At 39.6% G+C, this 23,451-nt stretch overlaps 1 protein-coding gene and 1 long non-coding RNA gene across 5 annotated transcripts; one reads left to right on the top strand and one right to left on the bottom strand.

Annotated features, from left to right (window-relative positions):
- Positions 1-4,291: 4,291 nt before the first annotated feature.
- irx5a (iroquois homeobox 5a) lies at positions 4,292-11,349 on the bottom strand. The gene is made up of 3 exons (XM_034299763.2): positions 10,580-11,349; positions 9,198-9,603; positions 4,292-8,594 (listed from the first exon to the last, which is right to left on the bottom strand). The coding sequence occupies exons 1-3, from the start codon at positions 10,823-10,825 to the stop codon at positions 7,888-7,890; spliced, it is 1,359 nt and encodes a 452-aa protein (XP_034155654.1). The 5' UTR covers positions 10,826-11,349; the 3' UTR covers positions 4,292-7,887.
- Positions 11,347-22,975, top strand: LOC128317479 (uncharacterized). Of its 4 annotated transcripts, XR_008301007.1 has the most exons (5): positions 11,349-11,743; positions 13,195-13,524; positions 15,154-15,202; positions 15,704-16,334; positions 16,365-22,975. It is a non-coding gene; the product is annotated as an uncharacterized LOC128317479 (long non-coding RNA). The 4 variants fall into 4 exon arrangements; XR_008301005.1 differs by having other exon boundaries at positions 15,704-22,975; XR_008301006.1 differs by having other exon boundaries at positions 11,350-11,645; positions 15,704-22,975.
- The last annotated feature ends 476 nt before the right edge of the window (positions 22,976-23,451 follow it).

Below are 23,451 nucleotides of genomic sequence, written 5' to 3'. Positions count from 1 at the left end.
TTTTTGACAATATCAGCAATGTCCGCTGTTCACAGCTTGTTATTCTTTGAGTGTAACATTTGATACAAGAATTTTGGGTGGAGTTCTTGTTTTTTTGGCTTGTGATTGGTTGACCAGTTGTACGCCAGCACATGGTTACATTGTTAAATGAGCGTGGTGGTGATATACACAGATTCCGGGAACTCCTTCATGCTCATGGCGTGTGTGTGCGTGTGTGTGTGTTAGCCCTGGTCCAGTGTGAGTGTATATAGCACGTCTCTTCTACCCTCTCATTAGTGCTCTCTGTACACACACACACACACACACACACACACACACACACACACACACACACTGTGCGCAGCTTAAAATAACCCCAGCAAAGCAGGAGCCGTTTATCTGTATCTAGGGAGCTGATCCAATTACAGCGCTCACATTTGCATCCATCAGCCTGAGTGAGGCGAAAACACACCACCTAAAAAAAAAAGAACTGGTCAAACAGAAAAAATAAATGCATGAGAAATTGGACAGGAGCACTGCACTCTTCGATGTGACCTCCAGGTGGGAGGCTAATCATGGCTCCTCGCTCTGTCTGTCTCTCTTTGCCTCCATCTTACCAAGTGAGCGCATCATTACGTTAAATATCAGTGTCTTAATGTGGAACAGATGTCTGCTTGAAAGGGATCATTTAAAAAAAGGGCAAAGGTAAATAAACACTCAGGCAAACTTGTCGACCTCCTTTCCATTCCTTCAGTGCCTCTCTATCTCCATCTCTCTCTCTCTCTCTCTCTCTCTCTCTCTCGCCATCCCCTTCCCTCCCTCCATAGCATGGACCCTCTGAAGTCCCTGTAAAGAAAACAGTTCATCAATCTTCATCAGAACCATTAAAGAGAGGAATAATAGGGCCTGCTTATCTCGCCTAAGTGCTGCCTTGGGGCTCCAAGGACAGACAGTAGATGTGTCGACATATTGAAAACTCTTTCTGTGTTGCAGTGTTGTTTTTTTTTTACATAACTAAAAACACCTTGTATTTGTCTTAATCCGAAAAGCTTTTATAATTACATGTAGCTATATCTGTGTGACACATCTATAAGTCAATAACTGAGGCAAGTGTAATTGTATCTGTGTGAGAAGAAAAAAAAAACGTGTCTTACAGTAATACATTTACAGATTTATTTTTTGTCATTTTAATTTTAATGATCTCCAAATGAATCTGTAGAAACATTTCCTGGAATTCTCACTTAGATGTAAAAGCAGTAAAAACAGCAAAAAACAGTATTTCATAAAGCAAAAGAAAAAAGAATCTGTAACATTTGTTTAATCAGAATAGGTTTCTGTGGATTTAACTTTGTACAAATAAGCTAATAAATAAAAAAGGTGAAATTATGTTTTAAAAACTAGACCATGTACTCATGTATTGTCTTAATCTAATTTTATTATTATTATTATTATTAGTGAACACCCCCTGTCCCAATTCAGTGCATTTCTCCTTAAAAACAGGTTGCTCATCATTTATTTAAAAAATTAATAATAATTTAAAAAAGGGTGATATTTGTGTGGATGTACTATCTCGGGAAAAAAAGGGTCCTAAACTGTACCTTTGGTTGGTAACCACAATCAACTGTACACCTTTTGTACCTTTACTATGAATTACCTAGAATGCTGCTTATAGTGTACATTTAGTTTTTAGAGAAAAGCTTTAATCACGGTCCATTTAGGTACCTTAAATCATTTGTAATGGTACACTATTTCCATGTTTCCATGTGAAAGAGACATAAAACAAGTACCCTCGATTTAGAGTACCACCCCAGTGACAAGGTAAGGTACAGTTTAGTACTGTTTTTTCTGAGAGTGTAGGTTTCTCTCGGCCCGTCAGACGGCCGAATGAGGTGAGTGTAATCTGTCCCTGGAGAAAACCATAGAAAAACAGTGGCTGAAGTCTGGGGCTGCAGAGGGAGAAAAACAGCAGTAAATCATGAGCTGTCGGTTAAATCTGAGCACGTTTACATTGTGTCCCTGCCTATTTCGGATGTGCTTCAAACCTGAACGATTTATGTGCTGCCCTACACACACACACACACACACACACACTTCTCCTACTATCTTTGTGAGTACCTTCGACTGATGTTGTACATTAAATGCAGTTAACTGATACTAAGCTACACCTGAATCTAACCCTGACATTAAGTATCCAAAAGGATACTTTAAATTCTTATTTGTTTGGATTTAATTTGATCTTAGAAAAAAGCTCCAGTTTTGGAAAAAAAAAATCAGTTCTCTTAGTGGGGACGAGCCAAATGTCCCCATAAGGGCAAACCTGTCACATACTGCTATTTTTGCGGGGATATTTGGTCTTCATCAAGATACAAACACACACACACACACACACACACACACAAACCAACGAAATGCTCCACGTCAGACAAGCCCTGACAGCTATTAGATTTTTTTGAAGGAGAAAATGGAGCTAATTTGTGAAAATGAGGCCCCGTGGCCGCGTCACTCACACACACACACACACACCTTGCGGAAGCAGTGCGGAGAGGAGAGGAACAGCTGGCCTGCATTTTTAGCCCCCATAATTAATTAAGCGCTTCCTCAGTGGGATCAGATGATTAAATAAAAAAGGGGAGGCGGTTTTCCCAGTGTGCTCCAGTGGAGAGAGAGAGAGAGAGAGAGAGAGAGAGAGGGGCCACTCCACTCCAGCTTCACTAGTGAAGAGGTTTAGACAAAAATTAGGCAAATGACAACATTCTTACTCCTTTTCTTAGTTATAAAAAAAAGCTACACTCCCCTTTATTAAAAAATATTTATTATTAGGATTGTCTTTCCTTTCTTAAATAAATAGCCATCTGACACACTGCTCTTTTTTTCTTAAAATAAAGAAATGAAATAAAAAAATCTGAACTAGACTTGCTCTTTCTCTCTCTCTCTCTCTCTCTCTCTCGCTCTGTTTTATTTATTTGCTTTTTTAAAAATTAAAAACTTCAGCATATGACACTATACACTTTTCTTAAAAAATGCAAAAAAAAATAAATACATTTAAAAAAATCAGTGCTGGACTCTTTCTAGGCCTGGCCTCTCTCTCTCTCTCTCTCACACACACACACAAAACTACAAAAAAAGATAAAATGAAAATAAATAAATAAAATCTACTCTAGGCCTGGTCTCCATCTCTTTCTCTCTCTTTTTCTCTGTCTCTTTTATTTATTCTAATTTTCCTTCTCTTCTTTAAAGGCGTGCCTCAGTGAAGAGAGAGCCACTCCACTCCAGCTGTGCTAGAGAACAGCTCACATGACACCACACTCTTTCTCTCTCTCTCTCTCTTTTTTTAAACTACACTCTCCTTATGCTAGACCTGCTCTCTCTCTCTCTCTCTCTCTCTCTCTCAATTTATCATATGTTTCCTTCCTTTAAGATAAGCATTTGAGCAAAAAGAATCAGATGTTTTGTTCACTTCAAGTAAGGAGTGGATTCAGACTAAAAAAACTATATAAAAAACCAAAAAAACACCAGGATTCTGTCAGTATTTGGACAAACTTGCTCTGTTGCTCTGTTGCTTCTCCCGGATGTACAGCACTCCAAATAAAAAATGGTGTCCTTTTACACGATCGGGCTGAATTTGATTCTGCTCAGCTGGAGTCTTGTCACTGATGAGAGATCATGTAGACCTCGGCTGTTATCAGGACTGCTGCTGCTGCTGCTGCTGCTCATATAAAAGTCCACGTGCTTTCTGGAAACATTCGCTGCAGCACATTTTTGCAACGCGATCATCAACAGGTTGAGACACACACACACCCACAAACACACACACACACACACACATGCAGTTACAGGCCGGCAGGTGTAACACTTCAGCAATGGGTTAAATTATCAAAAAGAAATCTTTTTTTCCACATTCGACATAAACTCCTTTATTTATTTCCTTTTCATCTAAACACCGTTTTTCTCCAATTATTATTATTATTATTATTATTATTATTATTATTATTATTATTATACTTTCTATAGCTAGATTTTTTTTTAAGAAACGCGGAAGCCATTAATGTCACGTGACTAGGTCCAGGACTATTTGTGCTCTTAGATTTTCCTTTGGAACGAGCGCGCGCGCGCACACACACACACACACACACACACACACACACACACACACACACACACACTGCTTCATGGGTTATTTTCCTGGCTTTTTTTCTTTTCTTTTTTAATTTTTTGGTTACATTTCTTTCTTGAAATCAAAATGTTTTATAGATTTCATTTCTATATATTTAGCGAATGAAATTACCCACAATTCTAAGTGTGAGATTTCATGTCGGGTCATAAATAGTCCTATTTTCCAATTTAAATTTTTATTTTTTTTTTAAATCTTAAAAATCATTTCCTCAGCTTTATAATCTGGATAAATCCACTGGTTTAATGAGAAGCACTGAAATGTCAGTGACTTTTATGAAATATTTCGAAAACAAATCTATGAATTGAAGAACAGTGAAAGATCAGCACGATGCAGGTTTCTACTCGGTGTTAGTCATCATTTAGCACTTCACTTTTATTCCTTCTTTCATTCCTTGCAGTTTTACACTTTTTTTTGTCTTCCTTCCTAGAATAATTTCACTCCAGCCTGATCAAGTCGCATGGCTCCAGTGAAATGTGTGAAATGTGTGAAATCTGTGCTGATGATTAAATAAAGCAAACAGAGGAAAAAGGGAAAAAAAAGTTATTTCGTTGCACAACACCCTGCTTTCAGTTTCATCCAAAAAAAAGATCAAATGCGGAAGTGAACATGAATCACTGGATGTTATTACAAGTCCTGAGTTGTTGCTTAGGCACAACTGACTTATTGTTTTACCTCTAATTATTTTTCTTTTTTTCCTCTCTTCCATTCTGCGAATAAAGAAGTTTTCTGCATGCCTGAGCCTCGTTTCAGTGAAATGAAATGAAAAGGTTGTTCCAGCAGATCAGAGATCATGACATTTACATTTACAGCTCAGAAAAGCTCGAGTGAATTCACTCGATTCGACACAAGCTTCTGGGGAAAAAAATCAACGTTTATCTCTGCAGTAGAGAAAGAGACATAAATGTCTGCAACTACACGGAATTGTGGGAAGTTTTGCTGTTGGTAGGAATGCTCATAAAGCAGATAGAGAATCAAATATATACACAGATATCCATAATCTCCATAATGTATAGCCGTTTTCTTCATGCCATAAAATTTACACATCAAATGAAGCGACAGCGGCGGATCAGTCACGTGGTCTGGCCTTTGCAAATATCCCCGAGAGCTGATAACGACTAAATATGGCAAGAGAAAAAAAAAAAAAAAAAAACAGTCCCGGGCAACTTAGTGCAGAAATTAGTGGGAAGGATTTCACACGACTGTTACTGAACCTATTAGGCGTTTTTTTCCTCTCTCTCTTTCTCTCTCACTCACACACACACACACACGCGCACACACACAAACACACTGCTATTGTATATCCCAACCCTTTGAACCAGGCTTTCCCTTCTCCTTCTAGTTTATCCGTTTAAACGTTCAATTGATTTCCATCAGGCGGAAAATGAGATCGTAAATTATTATCGATAGCTCAATATTTTAAAAGAAAGTCAGGCTTGAAATACAGGCCTAGATATATATATTTAAAAAAAATATGATGCAGAAAATATCTCAAATGTGAAAACTCGAAACCAATAAATGTTTCCTTGGCTGGGAGAATGTCCTGTGGCACTCTGGAATGTCATTTCCGTTTTACTTAAATCTACTAAAAAAGCTTTTTAATGCGCAGAAGGAGCAGCAATTCCTAGAGGGGATCTGGAGAAAAAAAAAAAGGTGATTATGCTATTTAGGAGGCTGGGGTGTAGTGAGAGATGAAATATGGCGGGTCTCTGGGCTGCGGGGGAAAGACATTAGAGCTGCGGGAATTCAATGTAACCCAGGGGACTTTTCAAGTGGAGGGTGCAAAGTAAACTATAGAGATTAATGACCTGACCTCAGACCTGGCCAATCTGCTCCCCTTTTATACCTTTCCCTATAATAATAATAATAATAATAATAATAATAATAAGTAATAGTAGTAGTAGTAGTGGTAGTAGTAGTATACGCGTAAATAAACTGAATATGGTTTCTAAATCAGTTGTGTTCATTTGTATTGAATCTACACTATGTAGCCTACAGGTATAACACTATAAATTCTCCACGGAATTAAATACCGGAGCTAATTATCTGCGCCTTTTCCAAAGAGGGCCACATCTTGATTCTGACGACGTGTCAATCAGTCTATAATATCCAAACCCTGTGCCAAGAGCCAGACATGAGTGTCTGTTTTTAAAGGGGTTACGGTTACCAGTAAATCAGTGATTATATTAATATCCATTTTTTTTTCGATCAAAAATTGTATTTGGTTAGTTATGAATTTGTATTAGTGTGATTTCTAATAATTTCGTTTTAGGTATTTACATTGTTTCCAATACATCGTGCACAATTCGTACAGATTGTTTACATTTAATATAGGTGTGTGATTTGTGCTTTGGACCCAGATTATCCCTGTAATAATAATAATAATAATGATAATAATAATAATAATAAATGCGTAATTTAAAGGTTTTATAGACTAATGTTAATTCGGGATGTACGTTGATATTGTATATAAATAAATAAATAAATAAATACGTAGGGGAAAAAATGCAATTATTTGTTCACACAACAGTGTAAGCACGTGCCTGAAGCCCTGATCCACTGTTAGTTTAGTTGGGTTTGACAGAGGTCCATTTCCTCCTCCTGGCGTGCCACCTGAGGCAAGATGCTCCCTCTGAGTGTGTGTGTATATGTGTGTGTGTGTGTGTGTGTTTAAGAGTGCACGGCCCGTATTAGGAGCAAGTGTGACACCTACCTGCGGAGGAGGGTAGAGCTATGGAGCTTTCCTTAAGAAACGGCCTAGAGGCGCAGGGCCACGGTGCTCATGGCGATTGCACCCGCGTCCGTAATCCGCGGTGCTATTTATTCAACCTTTCACACCATTAAGTGTATAACCGAGACGCATATTCCCCAAACACCTCGTAGCATTGCAGTGGCGGGCGCCTCTCAGTCGCTACGCCTCGGAAACAGTAAAGAGGGTCTAAATTTGGCATAAAATCGAACTCATTACTGGAGTTCAACACCCGATCGCTCGGCACATAACACGACGCGCATGGAGTGTAATTGGGTTAAATGACTGCTCGACACTTCGGCCAGCGTTGTCATATCAATATTCACCTGCTGAAGTATGTTCACGCCTGAGAGTCTGTGAGAACTATTATCCCTCATACAGGTGATAAAAGAGAGGCCATAAAAAAACACCCGCTTTAGCCAGGAGTCGACCATGAAGCGTTTCGGAATAATAAGAAAAATAAGAGGAACAAAAATCAGACAGATCTACTTCACTGAATTCCTGAAGCTGGGAATTTCTCCTCTGACCTGCCGATGTGTGATTTTTTTTTCACATGTGAAAAGGACTTTTTTAAAGCATTGTTTGCTTTTTGTCTGTGCAGCTGTCACATTTGTCATCCAAAAGCATGCAAGTGCCCCAAAACAACTGCTGCACACGCGATTTTTTTTTTGTCATAATTTACTTCAAAGATAGTGTATTGTCCATTTTAAATACAAAAATGCTACATTAAATATACATATTAGTCTTTAATACAAATAGACTTAGGCGGCTGCAGCGTTTTAAGACAATTCTTAGATGTTACATCTTGATTAACCATTCAGAAACTAAGATTTGAAGATAAGCATTTACTCAGAAAATAACTGTCCGAAATCCCTTTATCATTAATATTATTTTCTCTCTCTCTCTCTCTCTCTTCTTCGTCGTCTTCTTTTATATGCAACCACAAATAATAAATAATAGTCCATGAGCGCGGAGACGAATTCCGGTATTAAATGTTGGACATACCTTTCTTGAGTTCATAAGGGGAGTCTTTGCACAAGTCTACCTGCGCTTGGCTCCTTGCTTTGCTTTCTCGGGCAAGAGCCTCGGCTCGGTTCAAAACGCTCGGGCTTATTCCGTTGAAGTGCGTCGCTGCCGAGCTCGTGACGGAGCCGTGGCTGCCGTGCAGGTGGCCGAAAGAGCCGTAGTTCGTGTAGCCCGCGTAAAACGGCGACGTGTAGTAGAGGGGCCGGGAGAGCACGGCACCGCTCGGGAGCGCGCACTGCGTCGAGGTCCGGCTCGGAGACGCGGCGCTGGCCGCCGGTAGAGCGCTCTGACCTGTGCCCCCTGCGTCTCCGCCGCCGCCGCCTCCTCCTCTGCACCTGTCCGAGGACGTGGCTATTTCCGCCAGAGACCACAGTTTCGGCTTGGGCGCGGACGGAGGAGAGTGGATAACGGACGTGGCGTTGCTGTGATTGACCGCGGAGGCGCCATGCGCCACTTCCGGCGGCCTGTCGTGCACGCCGAGCTCGTGGGCCCTCTGCACGAGCGACGGCGGCGACGACGTGGTGGCTTTGGACGGGTCCACGAGTGCGTCCGCGCGCTCGTCCGCCTCCTTCAAGTCCGAATCGCTGAGCAAAGGGTCCGAGTCTTTGCCGTGGTGGTCGTCTTGAAATCTGTCGCACGGCGCCTCACCCACGTGCAGGATTTTGGGATCTGAAAAATGGCAAAATGGACATATAATTATATACATACATAATAAAGAATGGCAATGTGTGTGTGTGTGTGTGTGTGTGTGTGTGTGTGTGTGTGTGTGTATATATACATATAAAATAAGGAGTGAGATGATTATACATAACATATACAATATATAATAATACAAATAATATGCATAGATATAATTACACTGAATAAAGAAGACAGTACTATTTGAAAAACAAACAAATATTACTACCCTGTGGTGGTGCTTATTATTATTATTATTATTATTATTATTAGCACCAAAATATAATAATAATAATAATAATAATAATAATAATAATAATAATAATAATAATAATAATAATAATTGGATTGTAATAAATGAGATTCAGTACACCAGCTGTGCCCCTATTATGCAGCTCAAGATAAATGGACTGCAAAACACCCCGCGTCACCAGCAATTCTCACTCCATAAGGAGTCAAATTAGAGCTCAAGGTGATTATTATTTAAAGCAATTGTCCTATTATAAATAATACACCGCCATTAACCAGCAATCAATTTTGCGCCCGGAATGGAAAAACGACTGCGAATTAAAAATTGATGATTTTTCCACAGACCTGTCTCCGTATCTGTCGAGTCTCCCTTGTCAATAGGCTTGTTAGGCTCGTCGTCGTCGTTTTTCTCCAGGTCGATGTTCTCGTCCTCCTCCTCGTCCTCGCTCCTGTTGCGCGGCGTCCAGGTCATCTTGTTCTCCTTCTTCAGTCTCCTCCGGGCGTTGGCGAACCAGGTGGACACCTGGGTGAGGGTCATCTTGGTGATGATGGCCAGCATGATCTTCTCGCCCTTGGTGGGATACGGGTTCTTGCGGTGCTCGTTGAGCCAGGCCTTCAGAGTCGCGGTGGCGTCCCGGGTCGCGTTCTTACGGTACGCAGGGTCACCGTACGGGTAGGAACCCAGTGGAGCTGCGTACGGGTGATAGCCGATAGAGCCAGCCATGCCTGACGTGTGATCATAGGGGGAACTCTGCAAGAAACCCAGCAAAATACCAAAATACCATTAAGCCCACTGTACCACATATATACAAACACTCACACTAACGTGATGTAAGTTTAACAAGCCCTCAAAACTTACTGAACACGTAAAACAACACACACACACACACACACACACACACACACACACTGTAAATCTAATTAATCAAATTACTGACGCGCCAAACTCAACACATTTTGCCCTTTGTGAAAACTAATATTTTAAACATTTAAAAAAAACAGTGCATAAAATAGATTTTACAATTTATACTCTGTTCTGCAAACTGTCTCTATTATTCAGAAATATCTCTATAAATGTCTAAATATATTTCATGTTTTCTTCACTTATAAATTCTTCTTACTATTATTATTTATTTTATTTTAATTTATTTGTTTATTTATTTATTTTTGCATACTGTCAGTTTGTTAGGTTACGCAGGCAGATATTTTGTTATTTATAAACTAAATAACAAAATGTTCCGTTAATAAAAAACAAGCAAACAAACAATCAAACGAAACGCTCGTTCTCCACAAAAACCAGGCTAAAAATCCGTAATTAAACAAGTCTTTAAAAATGTTGCCTTTTAAGAGGGTTTTGCGTTATAGGGCCATATGTAGCTCATGCAAATGCGACGCAAATGTTTGCTGCTGAAAATCTTTTGCTCGACTTGTTTTTCAAGCCTTTTTTTTTTGCTTCGCAAAAAACAGACTATTCTGCAGACTAGTATTTTTGCATCCTAATATTTATCATCTAACAATGTCAGAAAATGCATCCAGACTGGAGAAACTGGAGCTGGATTTGGTTAACGTGCATAGCCAAAAAACTATCGCAGACAACCCGCGCAATTACAAGCACACAAACAAATTAGGGACACAAGCAATCGGCCCTCTAACTTTGCCCAAGCTACAGCTATAACACGGGGTTAAAAAAGAAAAGAAAAGAAAAGAAAAAAAAAAAACTTACTCACCACGTAGGAGGTGAAAGTGGCGGCGGCGGCTGCGGCGTCCGCTCCGTACGGCAGATGCGAGCTGTAGGCAGCTGAGGCGCTGCTGAACGCCGTGGATCCGGCGTAGGGTGCGAATGCCGAGCCTGACGACGATCTGCCGAGCTCTTCGGTACGCGGGCCCGAGATCACGCTCGTGCTGTACGCTGGGCAGGAGTAGAGCGCCAAAGAGGCGGACGGTTGATACAAGTAGCCCTGAGGGTACGCCATGGCCAAGCGCCGCAGAACGAGCTTCTTTTTCGGTGCACTTTGTAATCCGCTTTTTTTTTTTTTTTTTTTTTCACTTTCACACACACAGTCTTCCGCGCTCGCGCATAGAGTCCCTGATGAGCAGAGCGCGCGTCCGTCGCCTTCGCGCACTGGGAATCAGAAGGAGCGACGAATGCATAGACTTCTGACTTCTCTCCGTTAACTCGAACCGGACTGCTCTTGTTGTTGTTGTTGTTGCTGTTGTTGTTGTTGTGGATCAGTGGTGATCGACTTTTCGAGTCAGAGCCTCGCCGCTTAGACTTGTCGCCTCTCTCATGCCGTGTTTTAAGCGAGAAAGTTTTCTTTTTTGCGCGTCTCGGACGGGGCTTTGCGCCGCGGAGTGCCCTGCCAGGATGCTAAGTTGGAAATTGAAGATTCTGACGCCCACTACGTCGCCTCCTCACGCTCCTCCTCTCGGGTGTAGTCAGAGAAGGAGCAGGAGAGCTGGTGCTCGGTTCCAGCTCTCTCTCTCTCTCTTTCTCTCTCTCTCTCTCTCTGACATACTCGCGCAGAGACATTCGCTAACAACCCCCCTCCCTCCTTTTTTTCTGCCTCTAACAAGCCTCATTGCTTTAGACCGAACCGCTTCAGCCCCTGGATGGCGATCTCATGCGAGCCGAGAGCGCATCAGCTCCAACTTCCCTCGTTCTCTAAACACATGAAGCCGTCACTTTCACACTTGATTAATAGCAAATGGACTAAGCTGGCTGCCAGAGACCGCTTTGCCAAACACCAGAGGAGAAACGCTACATGTTCTGCTGCTCTTCCTTTCGTCTTCCAGGTTTTTTTTCCTTTTCTTGCATTTTTTTTTTTGCGCGCGCATTTATCTTGCTTGTTGACAGTACATACCATATTTTTGAGACACTCTACGAATAACGGGTAGGCTCATCCGGTTTTGTTGGAACCTTTAAAAAAACAACAAAACACAAGTACTATCTGACAATCGATTAATGAGGATTTTTTATTATTATTATTTGTATGCAAAAAAAAAACAAAACAAAAAAAAAAACGGCGCGCTCACTCAACTCGACGCTGTAAATGAATCGGTTGAACTGCAGGCACGAGTGTCAGCGCGCGTGAGTGCGACTCTGAGTCGGTTCTGCACAGCACCAGAGCGCGTGAGCAACTTTTTGACAGGCGGTAGCTTAAGTGACACTTTTTAGCCTGAGATCCAGGAATGAAGCGTCTCTTCCTCCTGTTTAGCACAAATCCCCGAACCCACACACACACAGACACACACACACACACACACTAAAGTCCATATGAGGCCACGGCCATGGCCTCTAAGCCGCTTTGATTTACACTGATATCTGTCTCTGCGCTGTAGGAGATCCCCGATTTATCCCGATTTATTTCATTTTGTTTGCTTGAAAACCATATGTGCTCAGTATCATGCCTATTATGGCAATAAAACAAACTGAACGCAAGCTATTTAGGTTTAAAATGGAGCAAGGTCCATTCTAGCAGCCCAAACTGACTGTACAAATATAATAGTAGACCTAATTGTAATAGAGAGCCAATATTTATGCTTATTAGCATGCATTTACTTTATATTCCTATAAAATATTATGTCCAGCCTAGAAGTGATAGAAAAGTATCTCTGAATTTCATGTCAAATCAAATGCCAGGCAACTATGCTAATAATAATAATAATAATAATAATAATAATAATAATAAAAGTAATATTCAGGTTCCATAAGCTAAAAATCTTGTGACAAAGTGATTTTGAGATTTGCATTCATGTATACATTTTTTCCCCCTGCACTGCTTGAGTTGGTTAAAGTCCTCGCTGAGCCGAAAGGGATCGCTGTAGGCGCTGTTAAAAAGCCTCTGGAGAGGAAAAGCACTGAAACTCTTAAAGAGCCAAGCAGAAGTCGAGATACAGTCACACTGTAATCCATATTTATCTCATCCCCATTCCTGTACTGATCACCAGCCACTTCCAACGTGGCAATGAGCTTTTGATCTGTTGTAGAGAATAGCTACTATTAAATCAATAATAATAATAATAATAATAATAATAATAAATGTAGTGTAGTCCATTAATTGAAATGCATATTTAACTTAAGCATGCAGGTTATGCTTCATAAAGCAAACAGGAGATTTAATTTCATTCAGTTGTCCAGAATCCAGTGACCTTTTACTTTCTCTCTCTCTGCTGTTATCACTGCACACATGATAACTGCGAGGTGTATAAATTTATGCACTATGTTTAAATGGGACCTACATGTCAAAGATGATAAGCCAAATAAAGCAGAAGGCTGATGATTTTATTATTATTATTATTATTGTTATGATGATGATGATGATGATGACTGCTCTTTCTTTAGGCTATGGCTCCTTTTCTCTTCTCCTCTCAGTCTGGACCTGCTTCAGCCCCTGGAGGATTTTAACCCTCCATTCAACGCCCCATTGGCCAATTATGTTTCCAGCTCCGGTTTGAAGGACGTTACAACCGGCCAATGCCAGGTCACCTTTACATAGCGTGCCGGTTGCCTTGGATACCCGTTCCGGTGACGTCACCGTTCATTGATAGTCTATTATCGGTGATAATTACTTCCTCCTCTTCACCGGCAGGAGTGTGTGCTCAGCTCTGAGGACTCGAGGAGAGCAGGGACGGGGAGATGGAGCTCGCATGCGGCTCGGATGCTGGGACTGAGGTAAGAAATGTGCACGTTTCCGCGAGCTGTTTTTTTTTTTTTTTTAAATTAATAAAGCCATTTTTAAAACCGCACCGTCCGGGAAATTGGTCGAGAGAGCATCACTCTGAGCGCTTTCTCTCTCTCTCTTTCTCTCTTTGCCGTGCATGCGGGGGATGCAGCATTTACATGCAGACTTCCTATCAAGTTCTTTCCGAGATACTGTACACCTTCCTTTTTTTCTTTATCTTTTTTTTTTTTTTTTTTTGGTTGACCACACGTGTTTTATATAAACCTGAAAGTATTTAAATTTTTTTTCTCATTTATTTATTTATTTATTTATTTATTTATTTATTTATTTATTGTGGGTCAATTAGCTTTAAAAAAAAAAAACACAGCTCTGACATTAGCTATGGTCTCTAACAGACTTAATTAGTCTTTGTGATTAATAACCAACCAACCAAACAAACAAACAAACTAATCCTTTAAAACTGTTTCCGTGACAGACATGCGTTCGAAAAATAATAAATAATAAAATAAAATCTGCTATTAGTTATTGCTAACGGAACTAATCGGTCTTTCTGATTAAAGCCAAAATAACAAACAAAATTAAAAGCTAAAAAGGTAAAACTAGGCAACTAGACTTTCTTTAAAAACACATGCATCCGTGCTACCTGTGTATAAAAAAAGATGGACACATGTCTGTCCTGCCATGATTTCTTTATTATTATTATTATTATTGAATGTTTTACTGTCTGAATGCAACATGGCAAGGGCAGAGACGCAAAACGTCAATATTTTGTCTAAAAAAGATGCTCCATGTGGTTAAATATGAAAGACATTTCTCCAGAAGAGGAGTTTTTAAGGAGGTTTTAAACCGCCTCAGGCAGAAATAGTGCAATTTTTTTATTACTCATCAATCTGTGATTAGTCAGCAGACTGTTAGCGCCACAGATGCGGGTTAAATGAAGTTGGAAAGCGCTTTGACAGGCTTTTTTTCCCCCTCCTGTGTGTATGTGTGTGTGTGTGTGTGTGTGTGTGTGTAAAGCAGAAGCAGAGCAGTCCAGCGCTCCTTCTCACTCCGAACCCGCTGTAAAGCGATTAACTCATGGCGAATAGTCTTTGATGGATTAGCTCGGGGCCTTTGGACACTTCCAAGCCAATTGAAATTCAAAACAGTCCGCCTCCTGTGCTTTGGGGAGATCCTCGCCAAATAATGGGGGCTGATTTATTTTTGACCTTGCAATTTTATTAAATGATTAAACACACGTGCGGCAGAAGGCTCCCAATAATAATAATAACAATAATAATAATAATAATAATAATAATAATAATAATATGTGGTTAATTAAGAATAGTAATACATTTGTACCTCAAAGATATTTCTATTTATGCTTTCTCAGAAAAAACAAAAAGGTACTGAACTGTAACTGTACATTTCCTTGTCACTGGGGTGGTACTATCCATCAAGGGTATCTTTTCTTTGGTCCCTTTAATATGTAGTACTACTAAAGTGTATCTTCTATTTGTATAATCTATTTATGTAACTTGAATCATTTTAAAGGTGTACTATAATATATATATATATATATATATATATATATATATATATATATATATATATATATATATATATGTCTGCATTTTCAGGTACAAGATCCACGTTAAAGGTACCAAAGGTATCCAGTGACAACAAAAGGTATAGTTTAGAGTTTACTATATTTTCTAGATTAGTGGCACAATAGTTTCTTTTGCATTTTTGCTGTCATTTTCTCAATACATTTTTCCACCACATTAAATATGAAGGTGCAAGAAATCCAGGAAGTAGCTCAACGAACACATGGTAATAAACACATCCTTTAAACCTGTGCAGTTCCCCATCTGCATATCCACACAAAAGCAGAGCAAAAGGACAGATTAGATCAAATCTGTTCCAGCAGATTTTCTCTGCTCTAACACACCTCAGCTCATCAAGTGCTTGATAATTAGCTACTCAGTTGAATGAGGTGGTTTAGATAAAAGGAAGCATTAAACTCTGAGGAGCGATCGCTCACTAAAACTGGATTAGTGGATTGTCTGGTTTAAACCTCTTCAAACAAGAAGCGCTAAACTGGGAACCCACTTGATTTTTCCCCCCTAGTCATTTAATCAAGTGGTAATGAATTTGTTCATTCTTTTATATACATGTTTATCGTTTCAGTCTTCAGTGCCTTGGATTTATTGTCGTCTCCTCAGATCATTTCCAGGACAAAACAGACGCAAGGTGAGGTATTGTATTGCCAAGTTATAAATATACGTTCTCATTACGTGTATGATTTGTGAGTATTATTACTGTGAAGATATGCATAAATAATATTTTTGTACATACTACATACAGTAGATTAACATGCAGTACATACAGTAAATTAACATGCAGTGTAAAGTCTGATAATAATAAGAATAACAATATGTTTATTTCAGTACAATGTGTTTTACTATGAAGTGAAAATGTATACTTTCTGAATATTAGAAATATTATATGATCTCTACAGTCTTAGATAAAAAAAAATCAAAGCTGAATGCCATAAGGCCCAAGGCCTGCCGTTTAATTATTATTATTTTGTTTTAACCCTCACTCAGTTAAGCCATAATCCCTAATGTGCAAGCACAATGCTATTTTCATTTGCCCTTACTCAGTGGACAAGTGTTAGGCTTGCTAACAAATTTAATCCACTCCGTTTCTCCTCAAAAAAAGGCTTCACCTACCAAGGTCAGTTAAAAAATTTAAAAATAGGAGCAGAGGTAGACGGAGGTAGACGGAGGTAGAAGGAGGTAGACGGAGGTAGACGGAGGTAGAAGGAGGTAGACGGAGGTAGACGGAGGTAGACTGCTTCCTCTGACTCAGGCTCCTCATGCCCTCGCTGCATTTCCCCAGGGCCTCAGGAGGGGAGGCTCACTGTTAGCTGAGTTAAATGATCAGATGATGGCCCTGTTATGAGAATGGATTCAGGAATTAGAGATTTCAGACAAAGATTGCACGCCTCCCTCTTCTCCTGCCAGCTGGTTAAGATTATGATTGATTTGTTTGAGATGGTCTATAGGAAGCAGGCATTGATTTTTTAAATGATTTTTCATCTCCTTCACCCCGAAAAATATTTACAGTTGTACCACAGGACCTCATTTCCACTAGGGCTTTCTCTCTCTCTCTCTCTCTCTCTCTCTCTCTCTCACACACACACACACACCTTTAGAAAATTAGGAGATTGAGTCAATACAGCTGAGTCCAAGACAAGAGAAATGATTGGGAATTGTATTTTTTAATGAGTCCATATGCTGACTGACTAAAGGTGTATTAAATGAGTGTAACAAGATAGATAGATAGATAGACAGACAGACAGACAGAAAGAAAGAAAGAAAGAAAGAAAGAAAATATCACCTAGAAACCATCTGGATGGATGGTTGGATGGATGGATGGATGAAAATAAGAAAGAAAGAAAGAAAGAAAGAAGAGAATGTTTCAAACAGCACCACCTGCTTGGATTAGTTGCTACTGCCAGATATAGAGACAGATTGAAGGAAGAAAGCAATCAAGGAAGGAAATGAATTAAGAAATAAAGAACTAAAGATGTGCAGATATTGAGTGTAACAAGACAAAATGATTCAAACAGAACCACACATGGATGGATGGATGAATGGATGATAGATAGATAGATAGATAGATAGGTCTAATCGTACACAGACTATAGCCAGAATAATGGAAGATAGAAAGGAAGGAAATGAAGCAGGATGAAAGAAAGAAAGAAAGAAAGAAAGAAAGAAAGAGCACCACCTGGTTGAACAAGTTGCTACTACCATCACTTATACCCAAAACATCAAACCTCTTTAGCTTCTACATGAATATAAATATATTTCATCTTGATTTTAGGTTTCATATGATGTGTTCAAATAATTCTGTATAATATTCCTTCATCAAGGCTTTGCTTGCCCAGAGTATAATTTAAGGACACAGATGACAGTTTAAAAGTGAGTATAGCATCATTTACACACACACACACACACACACACACACACACAGATCAGTCATGTTAAATGGAGTAGAGGACTGCAAAAATGAGATTAAAATTAATTTTCAACTAATATTGTCATTTCAAATGTTTTTTTTAGTATCATTCAATAATCATATACCATCATAAGTTAATAATATTTATTTTCTTGTGTCTGTATAGTGATTTGGTATTGTATGCAGCTTTTATTTTTTTTTTCTTTTCAGAAGTGTTCTTGTATTTTCCTTATAATGGTGAACTGCTCCAGTGTCTGGGGAGGCATTCCAACACTATCTCTGATTTGTACTATGTTTCCATTCATTTCTTATGCATCATTTCTTATACATCACTCTCAACCATGATCTCGAGCTTGCACTTTACGTTATCCATGTGAAATAAGTAAGTACAAAGGTCAATGGGTGGGATTCGTGTTCATACCTCTAGCGACAACATCATTTGTATGAAATCAAATCAGATCCAACCACATCACTCTGGAAATGTGTACAAAATTTCCATGTGATCAGGTTCAAACTTTCTCCTCTCCTCTTCTCTTCCTACCTGTACTCAAACCCTGATTGTTTTCTTGTCTCATTCGTCTGTCATGTAGCTCTCCACATTCAGTAATGAGGAGTATGTGAAGGACTTATCCTCCGCTCCTCTCTTCCTGTGTGCTGTTGTTTTGTTTTCTCCTCCAGGCTCTTTGATGCCATATCCTCTTACATTTCGGTTGCTCCCTGTAGCCATGTTTTCAAAGAAACATCCAGCGGAAAACATCCTCCGCATTTGAAATGTAGATCGCTCACACCATTCTGCATACAGCGCATGCCCTCTCTTGCTTCTCTCCCACGTTCAGCTTTTCAGATACATCTGATACAACAGAACGGCTTCCTGATGAAGCCCTTGCATTCTGGATGTCAGGGATGATCTGTACTAACAACAATGCAGATGAGGTTTCAACCTCTATTTGCTCTCTATCAGGCTGATGGCATAGAGGTGAAAGATATACATGTGGTGTTATGTGCTGCACAGGCATGAGAGATCATACATCAAACCACGGAATGTCATTAGCTGTAGAACAAAATACCAGGTTTAGATATAGAATTATAATTATCTAAAGCACAAATGAATAACTTTAGAGATTTCTTTAACCTTTTTTTGTGTCAAATAAATACACCTTAACTTTCTTATACAATCTCAAATCTTTCATAGAGATTTTTCAAGACAATCAATGATCCAGTACTTATTCTTGCACAAAACGTTTTTATTATTAAGAACACTTGAATTAAACAAGAAATGTCAGCCAGTTCTTCATTGGTACAAAGAAATACACACAGCTGTAAGTTAAATATTAAGTATTGACCCAATAGTCAAATGCAAGCTCTTTCAGCGATGCCTTCATGATGAGATGTTTTGTTTCTCAAGCCTTGTCCTGCATCACAAGGCAAATCAAATCTAGAATCTAGTTCTGTAATTTAACATTTAAGACAAATATGATATATACTGTATGTATCTGTAATCAGTGATGGGGAAAAAATAGAGCTGTAGTCAAGATCACCAATGTCAAATCCAAGATCTAGCTGAGATCGAGTCAAGATCGAGTCTTAAGGGGATCGAGACCAAATCAAGATCGAGTCCAGATGAGTCAAGATTGAGACCAAAAACTATCAAATCCTTTTCAAGGCCAAGGCTTTATTTCAATGAGGCTTCATTTGTGCATTGTGCCAATGATTCTCTAGATGTTTGTGCGTTTAAATAGAAAAGACAACACTAACATTATTCTTACAAACTGTTGGTCAATTTAAGTCCAAGTACTCTGGATACGCAATCCAATATATCCTGAATGCAAATATAAAAAAAAATAAATTTTCTATTAAGAAAATATAGGAATATATTTTAAAAGATGGACATGAAATCAGTTGATTTGTATAAAGCTACTGCTCTGGTGACTGACAGCTAATGACATTAATTCTAGATATTGTTCAGAATCCACACTACTGATCTGCACAAACGTCCTTAAGCTTAAAGCTAGCTTTACACTCTATGATCTTTGTGCAGAAAAAAATGGCAGATTGTAAAAGAATTCCTTGGTCATGAGTTGAGATCAGCAGTCTTAGAATGCATAAGGTAGCTTTATGATTTTATGCCACTGCAAAGTTTTTTAACTCTTCAGATCTAAAATCCACCAGTAGGAGGATGGAATAAGGTGGCGCTAAACTCATGAGACAGATACAAATACATTAGCGGACGTAAATACAGAAACGCAACATGCTAACGGACAGAAAAACATCCTTAGTGTTTCAAACTCACTTTGTTTTTGCTAATTGATGACGTAAGTTTTTGCTAATTGATGACGTAAGCATGTAGAACCTATAGTTTGAGGATCTTCATCATAGAATCTGACATGGAAAATGTTATTGCATGCTCTTATAGAATTCAGCAGAGACATTTCTGGGATCTAATACAGTGCGACCAGTGATCTTAAACCTTAAAACTGACTTTAATTAATTATTCTGGCTTTTAGGTTTCTGAAATATTTCTGTACCAGGAATGCTATGAGATCAGAGCAGTCTAGGTAGGAAGCAGGATGCTGATCTTCCAGAACTGAATTATGATTTTTTTTTCTCTCAGTCAGTGAAGGTGGAAGTAAGAAGAATTTGGAAGATGGAATAATGCGCTGCTGTGTTTTTCTGGTGTGTAGGTGTGTGTATGTGTGTGTGTATGTGTGTGGATGTGGGTGTGTGTGGGCAGTGGAGAGAATTTTTAGCCATTGCAATTTGTGTATTTTTTAAAAAGCTCAAAGCTACTTCCATACAAATTACATCACATGACCATAGAATAAAAATGACAAGGTAGTGATTTGTAATTCAAATACCACCCATTTCTTTTTGTAATGCTTTACACCTGTCCATGATTTGGATAAGATTCTGCCTCAGGTACTCGGTTGCCTCCACAAGGATAGGAATATGTGAAGAGGTTTTACATTGTGGAAACTTTTTTGACGAAACTTGGAGGAAATTGAGGAAACTTTTTTTTTTTTTTTTTTTTTTTACAAAAATTTCAGCATTTACTTAAAAAAAAAAAAAAAGAGAGCCAAAATGTTTCCTTTTGGCTGCTGAGGTCAAGGCTAAGCTTGGATGTAGGTATAGGAGAGCATTAATTAGCTATCAATGGAAGGTCCTTGCAAGTCAAACGTGTGTATGCATTTCCACCACCAGACTTTGGGTGCTTGAGGCCCTGTTGTTATTTCCCAGTGATCTCCTCTCCTAATTCTCTCCTCTCTGGCTGCAAGGATGTATTTCACCGTGGCATGCTGATGTCTACGGGTGTGCTCACCTTTCAGTTCCCATGAACATCTGTGACCCAGAGAACCACAGTTCCACCCTGCTAACACAAACAGAGCGGCGAGATCAAAGGCAGCCGCAGCTCACCTGTGCTTCAGGAGAGAAAGCTGCTTAAACAGCCACGTGACCCGTAAACAGGAGCAAATTGACATCTTTGTTCCAAACAGCCTTCGGTCCCTTCGAGCTTCTCCGATGTCTGCAAAAAGACAGGTTTTCAATAAGCAATGCTCAGTTTTGTTTGTTGATAGTGACTATATTCTTGAAGATAAAATGATAGATTAATAAAAATGTAAATGCTCTGAAATGTTGAGTCGGCAACATTTATTTGCTTGAACGAATGTTGATCAATATTACATGCAAAATGCAGAGTGTATCAGGAATAAGTAGCGAAAAAAGGAAAGTGTGTGTGTTTGTGTGTTTGTGTGTGTGTGTGTGTGTGCAGAGTGTGTGCAGTAATGCATGTAATGGTCGAAGCACACACCTCAGTTCTAATGGCTTAACACTGAAACCCTGCTGGGCCTCCCTGTCTGTCTGCACCCCGTGTGTGTGTGTGAGAGGGAGAGTGAGTGAGTGAGTGAGAGTGTGTGTGTGTGTTAAGGGCTAAAATTTGGCAAAGAGAGATCGAGAGAAATATGGAGAGAGAGAAAGAGAGAGAGAGAGAGAGAGAGAGGTGTGGCAGAGAGACAGAAAGATGGAAAGATGGTGTGCAGGTTTTATGGCCAGGTCTCTGTCTTCAAGAGAACATATTTAAACCATGTTTTGAAAGGGAAATCAGGAATCATCTTTCTGACGAGGACTGTAAAAACAGCCATGAGAGGATCACTGAGTTCATCCTAAACGAGGAAAGAAAGGAAGTCAAAGAAGAAAAAAGAAAAAAAAAATTATGGGGAAAATTAAGAGAAAATGAAGAATTAAGGAAAATAGGAAAGAATTCATGAAAGCTAAAAAAGAAACAACAGAAGAACTTAAAGAAGGAAGAGAAGATAAAAAAGAAAGAAAGAAAGAACGTTGCAAACAAACAAACAAACAAGAAAGAAAGTTGTAAACAAACAAACAGAGAGAGAGAGAGAGAGAGAGAGAGAAAGAGAGAGAGAGATAGATGTCATGCATGCCTCTGATCTGACCAAATGACAAGAGTGTGTGTAAGAGAGAGTGGGTAAGAGAGAGTGTGTATAAGTGTATGTAAAACTGCACATGTGTGTGTGTGTGTGTGTGTGTGTGTGTGTGCGCGTGTGTGTAGCGGGATCCTTTGTGTACGTATCTGCATGTGTGCATGTGTGCTCGTCTCTTGTCACACTGCATGAGTGTGTATATACACAGAGTGTTTGTGTGTTTGTTGCTATTGTCTAAATTTTGTGTCTCTCATTTCAGTACTTTCAGTATTTTATATACAATATTTTATATACAATATTGTCGCTCATCTTTCTGACTCTGTATTAAATATCTGTAAACAAACCCCAGCGCTTGACACGTTCCTGTGTTTGACCTGTGAACTGAAGCAAACAAGTTGTTCACGGCGGAGCTGATTTACAACGCACCATCAAAGTTTCTCCAGAGTCTGTCATTCCAAATTTACGAGTGACACGCCCCTTTCAGCTTTATGAAATATGAAAAGATGAAATTACCATTAAGTCCTTTGTGCGGATATTTTGTTAAAGATGAAAACGTCACCCCTCCCCCCGTCCACACCACATACACGCACACACACACACACACATGCACACACATACACACACATACACTCTCTCTCTCTCTCTCTCTCTCTCTTCTCCTACACAAATTAGCTTTAGTCCTGCAGGGCAAAATGACAAGAGGTTACTGGAAGACTATGTGTTTAATTAATTGAAAAATGCTTAAATTGCTTTTACAGTTGTTATCAGAGGTGGAAAAAAGAGAGAAGGGAGAGCGTGAGGAAAAAAAAAAAAGGAATCCATGTTGCCAGTGCTGGGGCATAATTAGCTCCCCAGGGAGACGGATATTTAGCTTTAGCAATGTTGCAGCACTTAGGACACAGATTTCTATTTCGGTAATGAAGGGCCCGGCTTGCCAGGGAGGACAGCTGTAGCTTGGTGTGTGTAAGTGTGTGTTGAAGGGAGGGAGGGGGTTTATAGAGAAAGAAAGAAGAGGAAGTTGGGAAGAAGTGGGGTGGGGTGGGGGTGTGGGTGGGGGTTCAGTGGATGTCAGTTCAGTCCTTCGTGGCGTGCTGAGGAGAGTCAGTGTGTCTGCTTCGAGTGTGTGGGTAATGGATTTGGCAGTGGAGGGTCCCAGGGGCTAAACATTACCCAAAGTATTTAGGTTTCCAATTAAACCCGGAGAAGCAGTGTCCATTTTGAAAGCGGAAATGTGCCTGCATCTGATGCAAACCTGGAACTGTCCCATCCTACAACTAGTACTAGAGAGGAAACTTGTTTATTCAAACTTTAATTATGTGCAGGTTCAAGCTGCTTCGGTTGCGTGGTATCGGGACAGAGATGTTATAAACACACACACAGAGAGAGAGAGAGAGAGAGAGAGAGAGAGTGAAGCGGCGGGACTTTAATGATCTACCAGAGAAAATCAATGAGTATTCTGAGACTGCCGGAGCA

Source organism: Pangasianodon hypophthalmus, chromosome 25 (assembly GCF_027358585.1).
Source record: "Pangasianodon hypophthalmus isolate fPanHyp1 chromosome 25, fPanHyp1.pri, whole genome shotgun sequence".
In the NCBI taxonomy this organism is placed as follows: domain Eukaryota; kingdom Metazoa; phylum Chordata; class Actinopteri; order Siluriformes; family Pangasiidae; genus Pangasianodon; species Pangasianodon hypophthalmus.
This window is presented reverse-complemented; position numbering and strand designations above follow the sequence as displayed.

Excerpts from the sequence above, each read along its gene's own strand:
- irx5a (XM_034299763.2), bottom strand. The coding sequence starts at position 10,825 with ATGGCGTACCCTCAGGGCTACTTGTATCAACCGTCCGCCTCTTTGGCG. Across the intron at positions 9,604-10,579 it reads CCACTTTCACCTCCTACGTG|AGTTCCCCCTATGATCACAC; the intron begins GTGAGTAAGTTT and ends GGTTTCTTGCAG. Across the intron at positions 8,595-9,197 it reads CTCGACAGATACGGAGACAG|ATCCCAAAATCCTGCACGTG; the intron begins GTCTGTGGAAAA and ends GCCATTTTTCAG.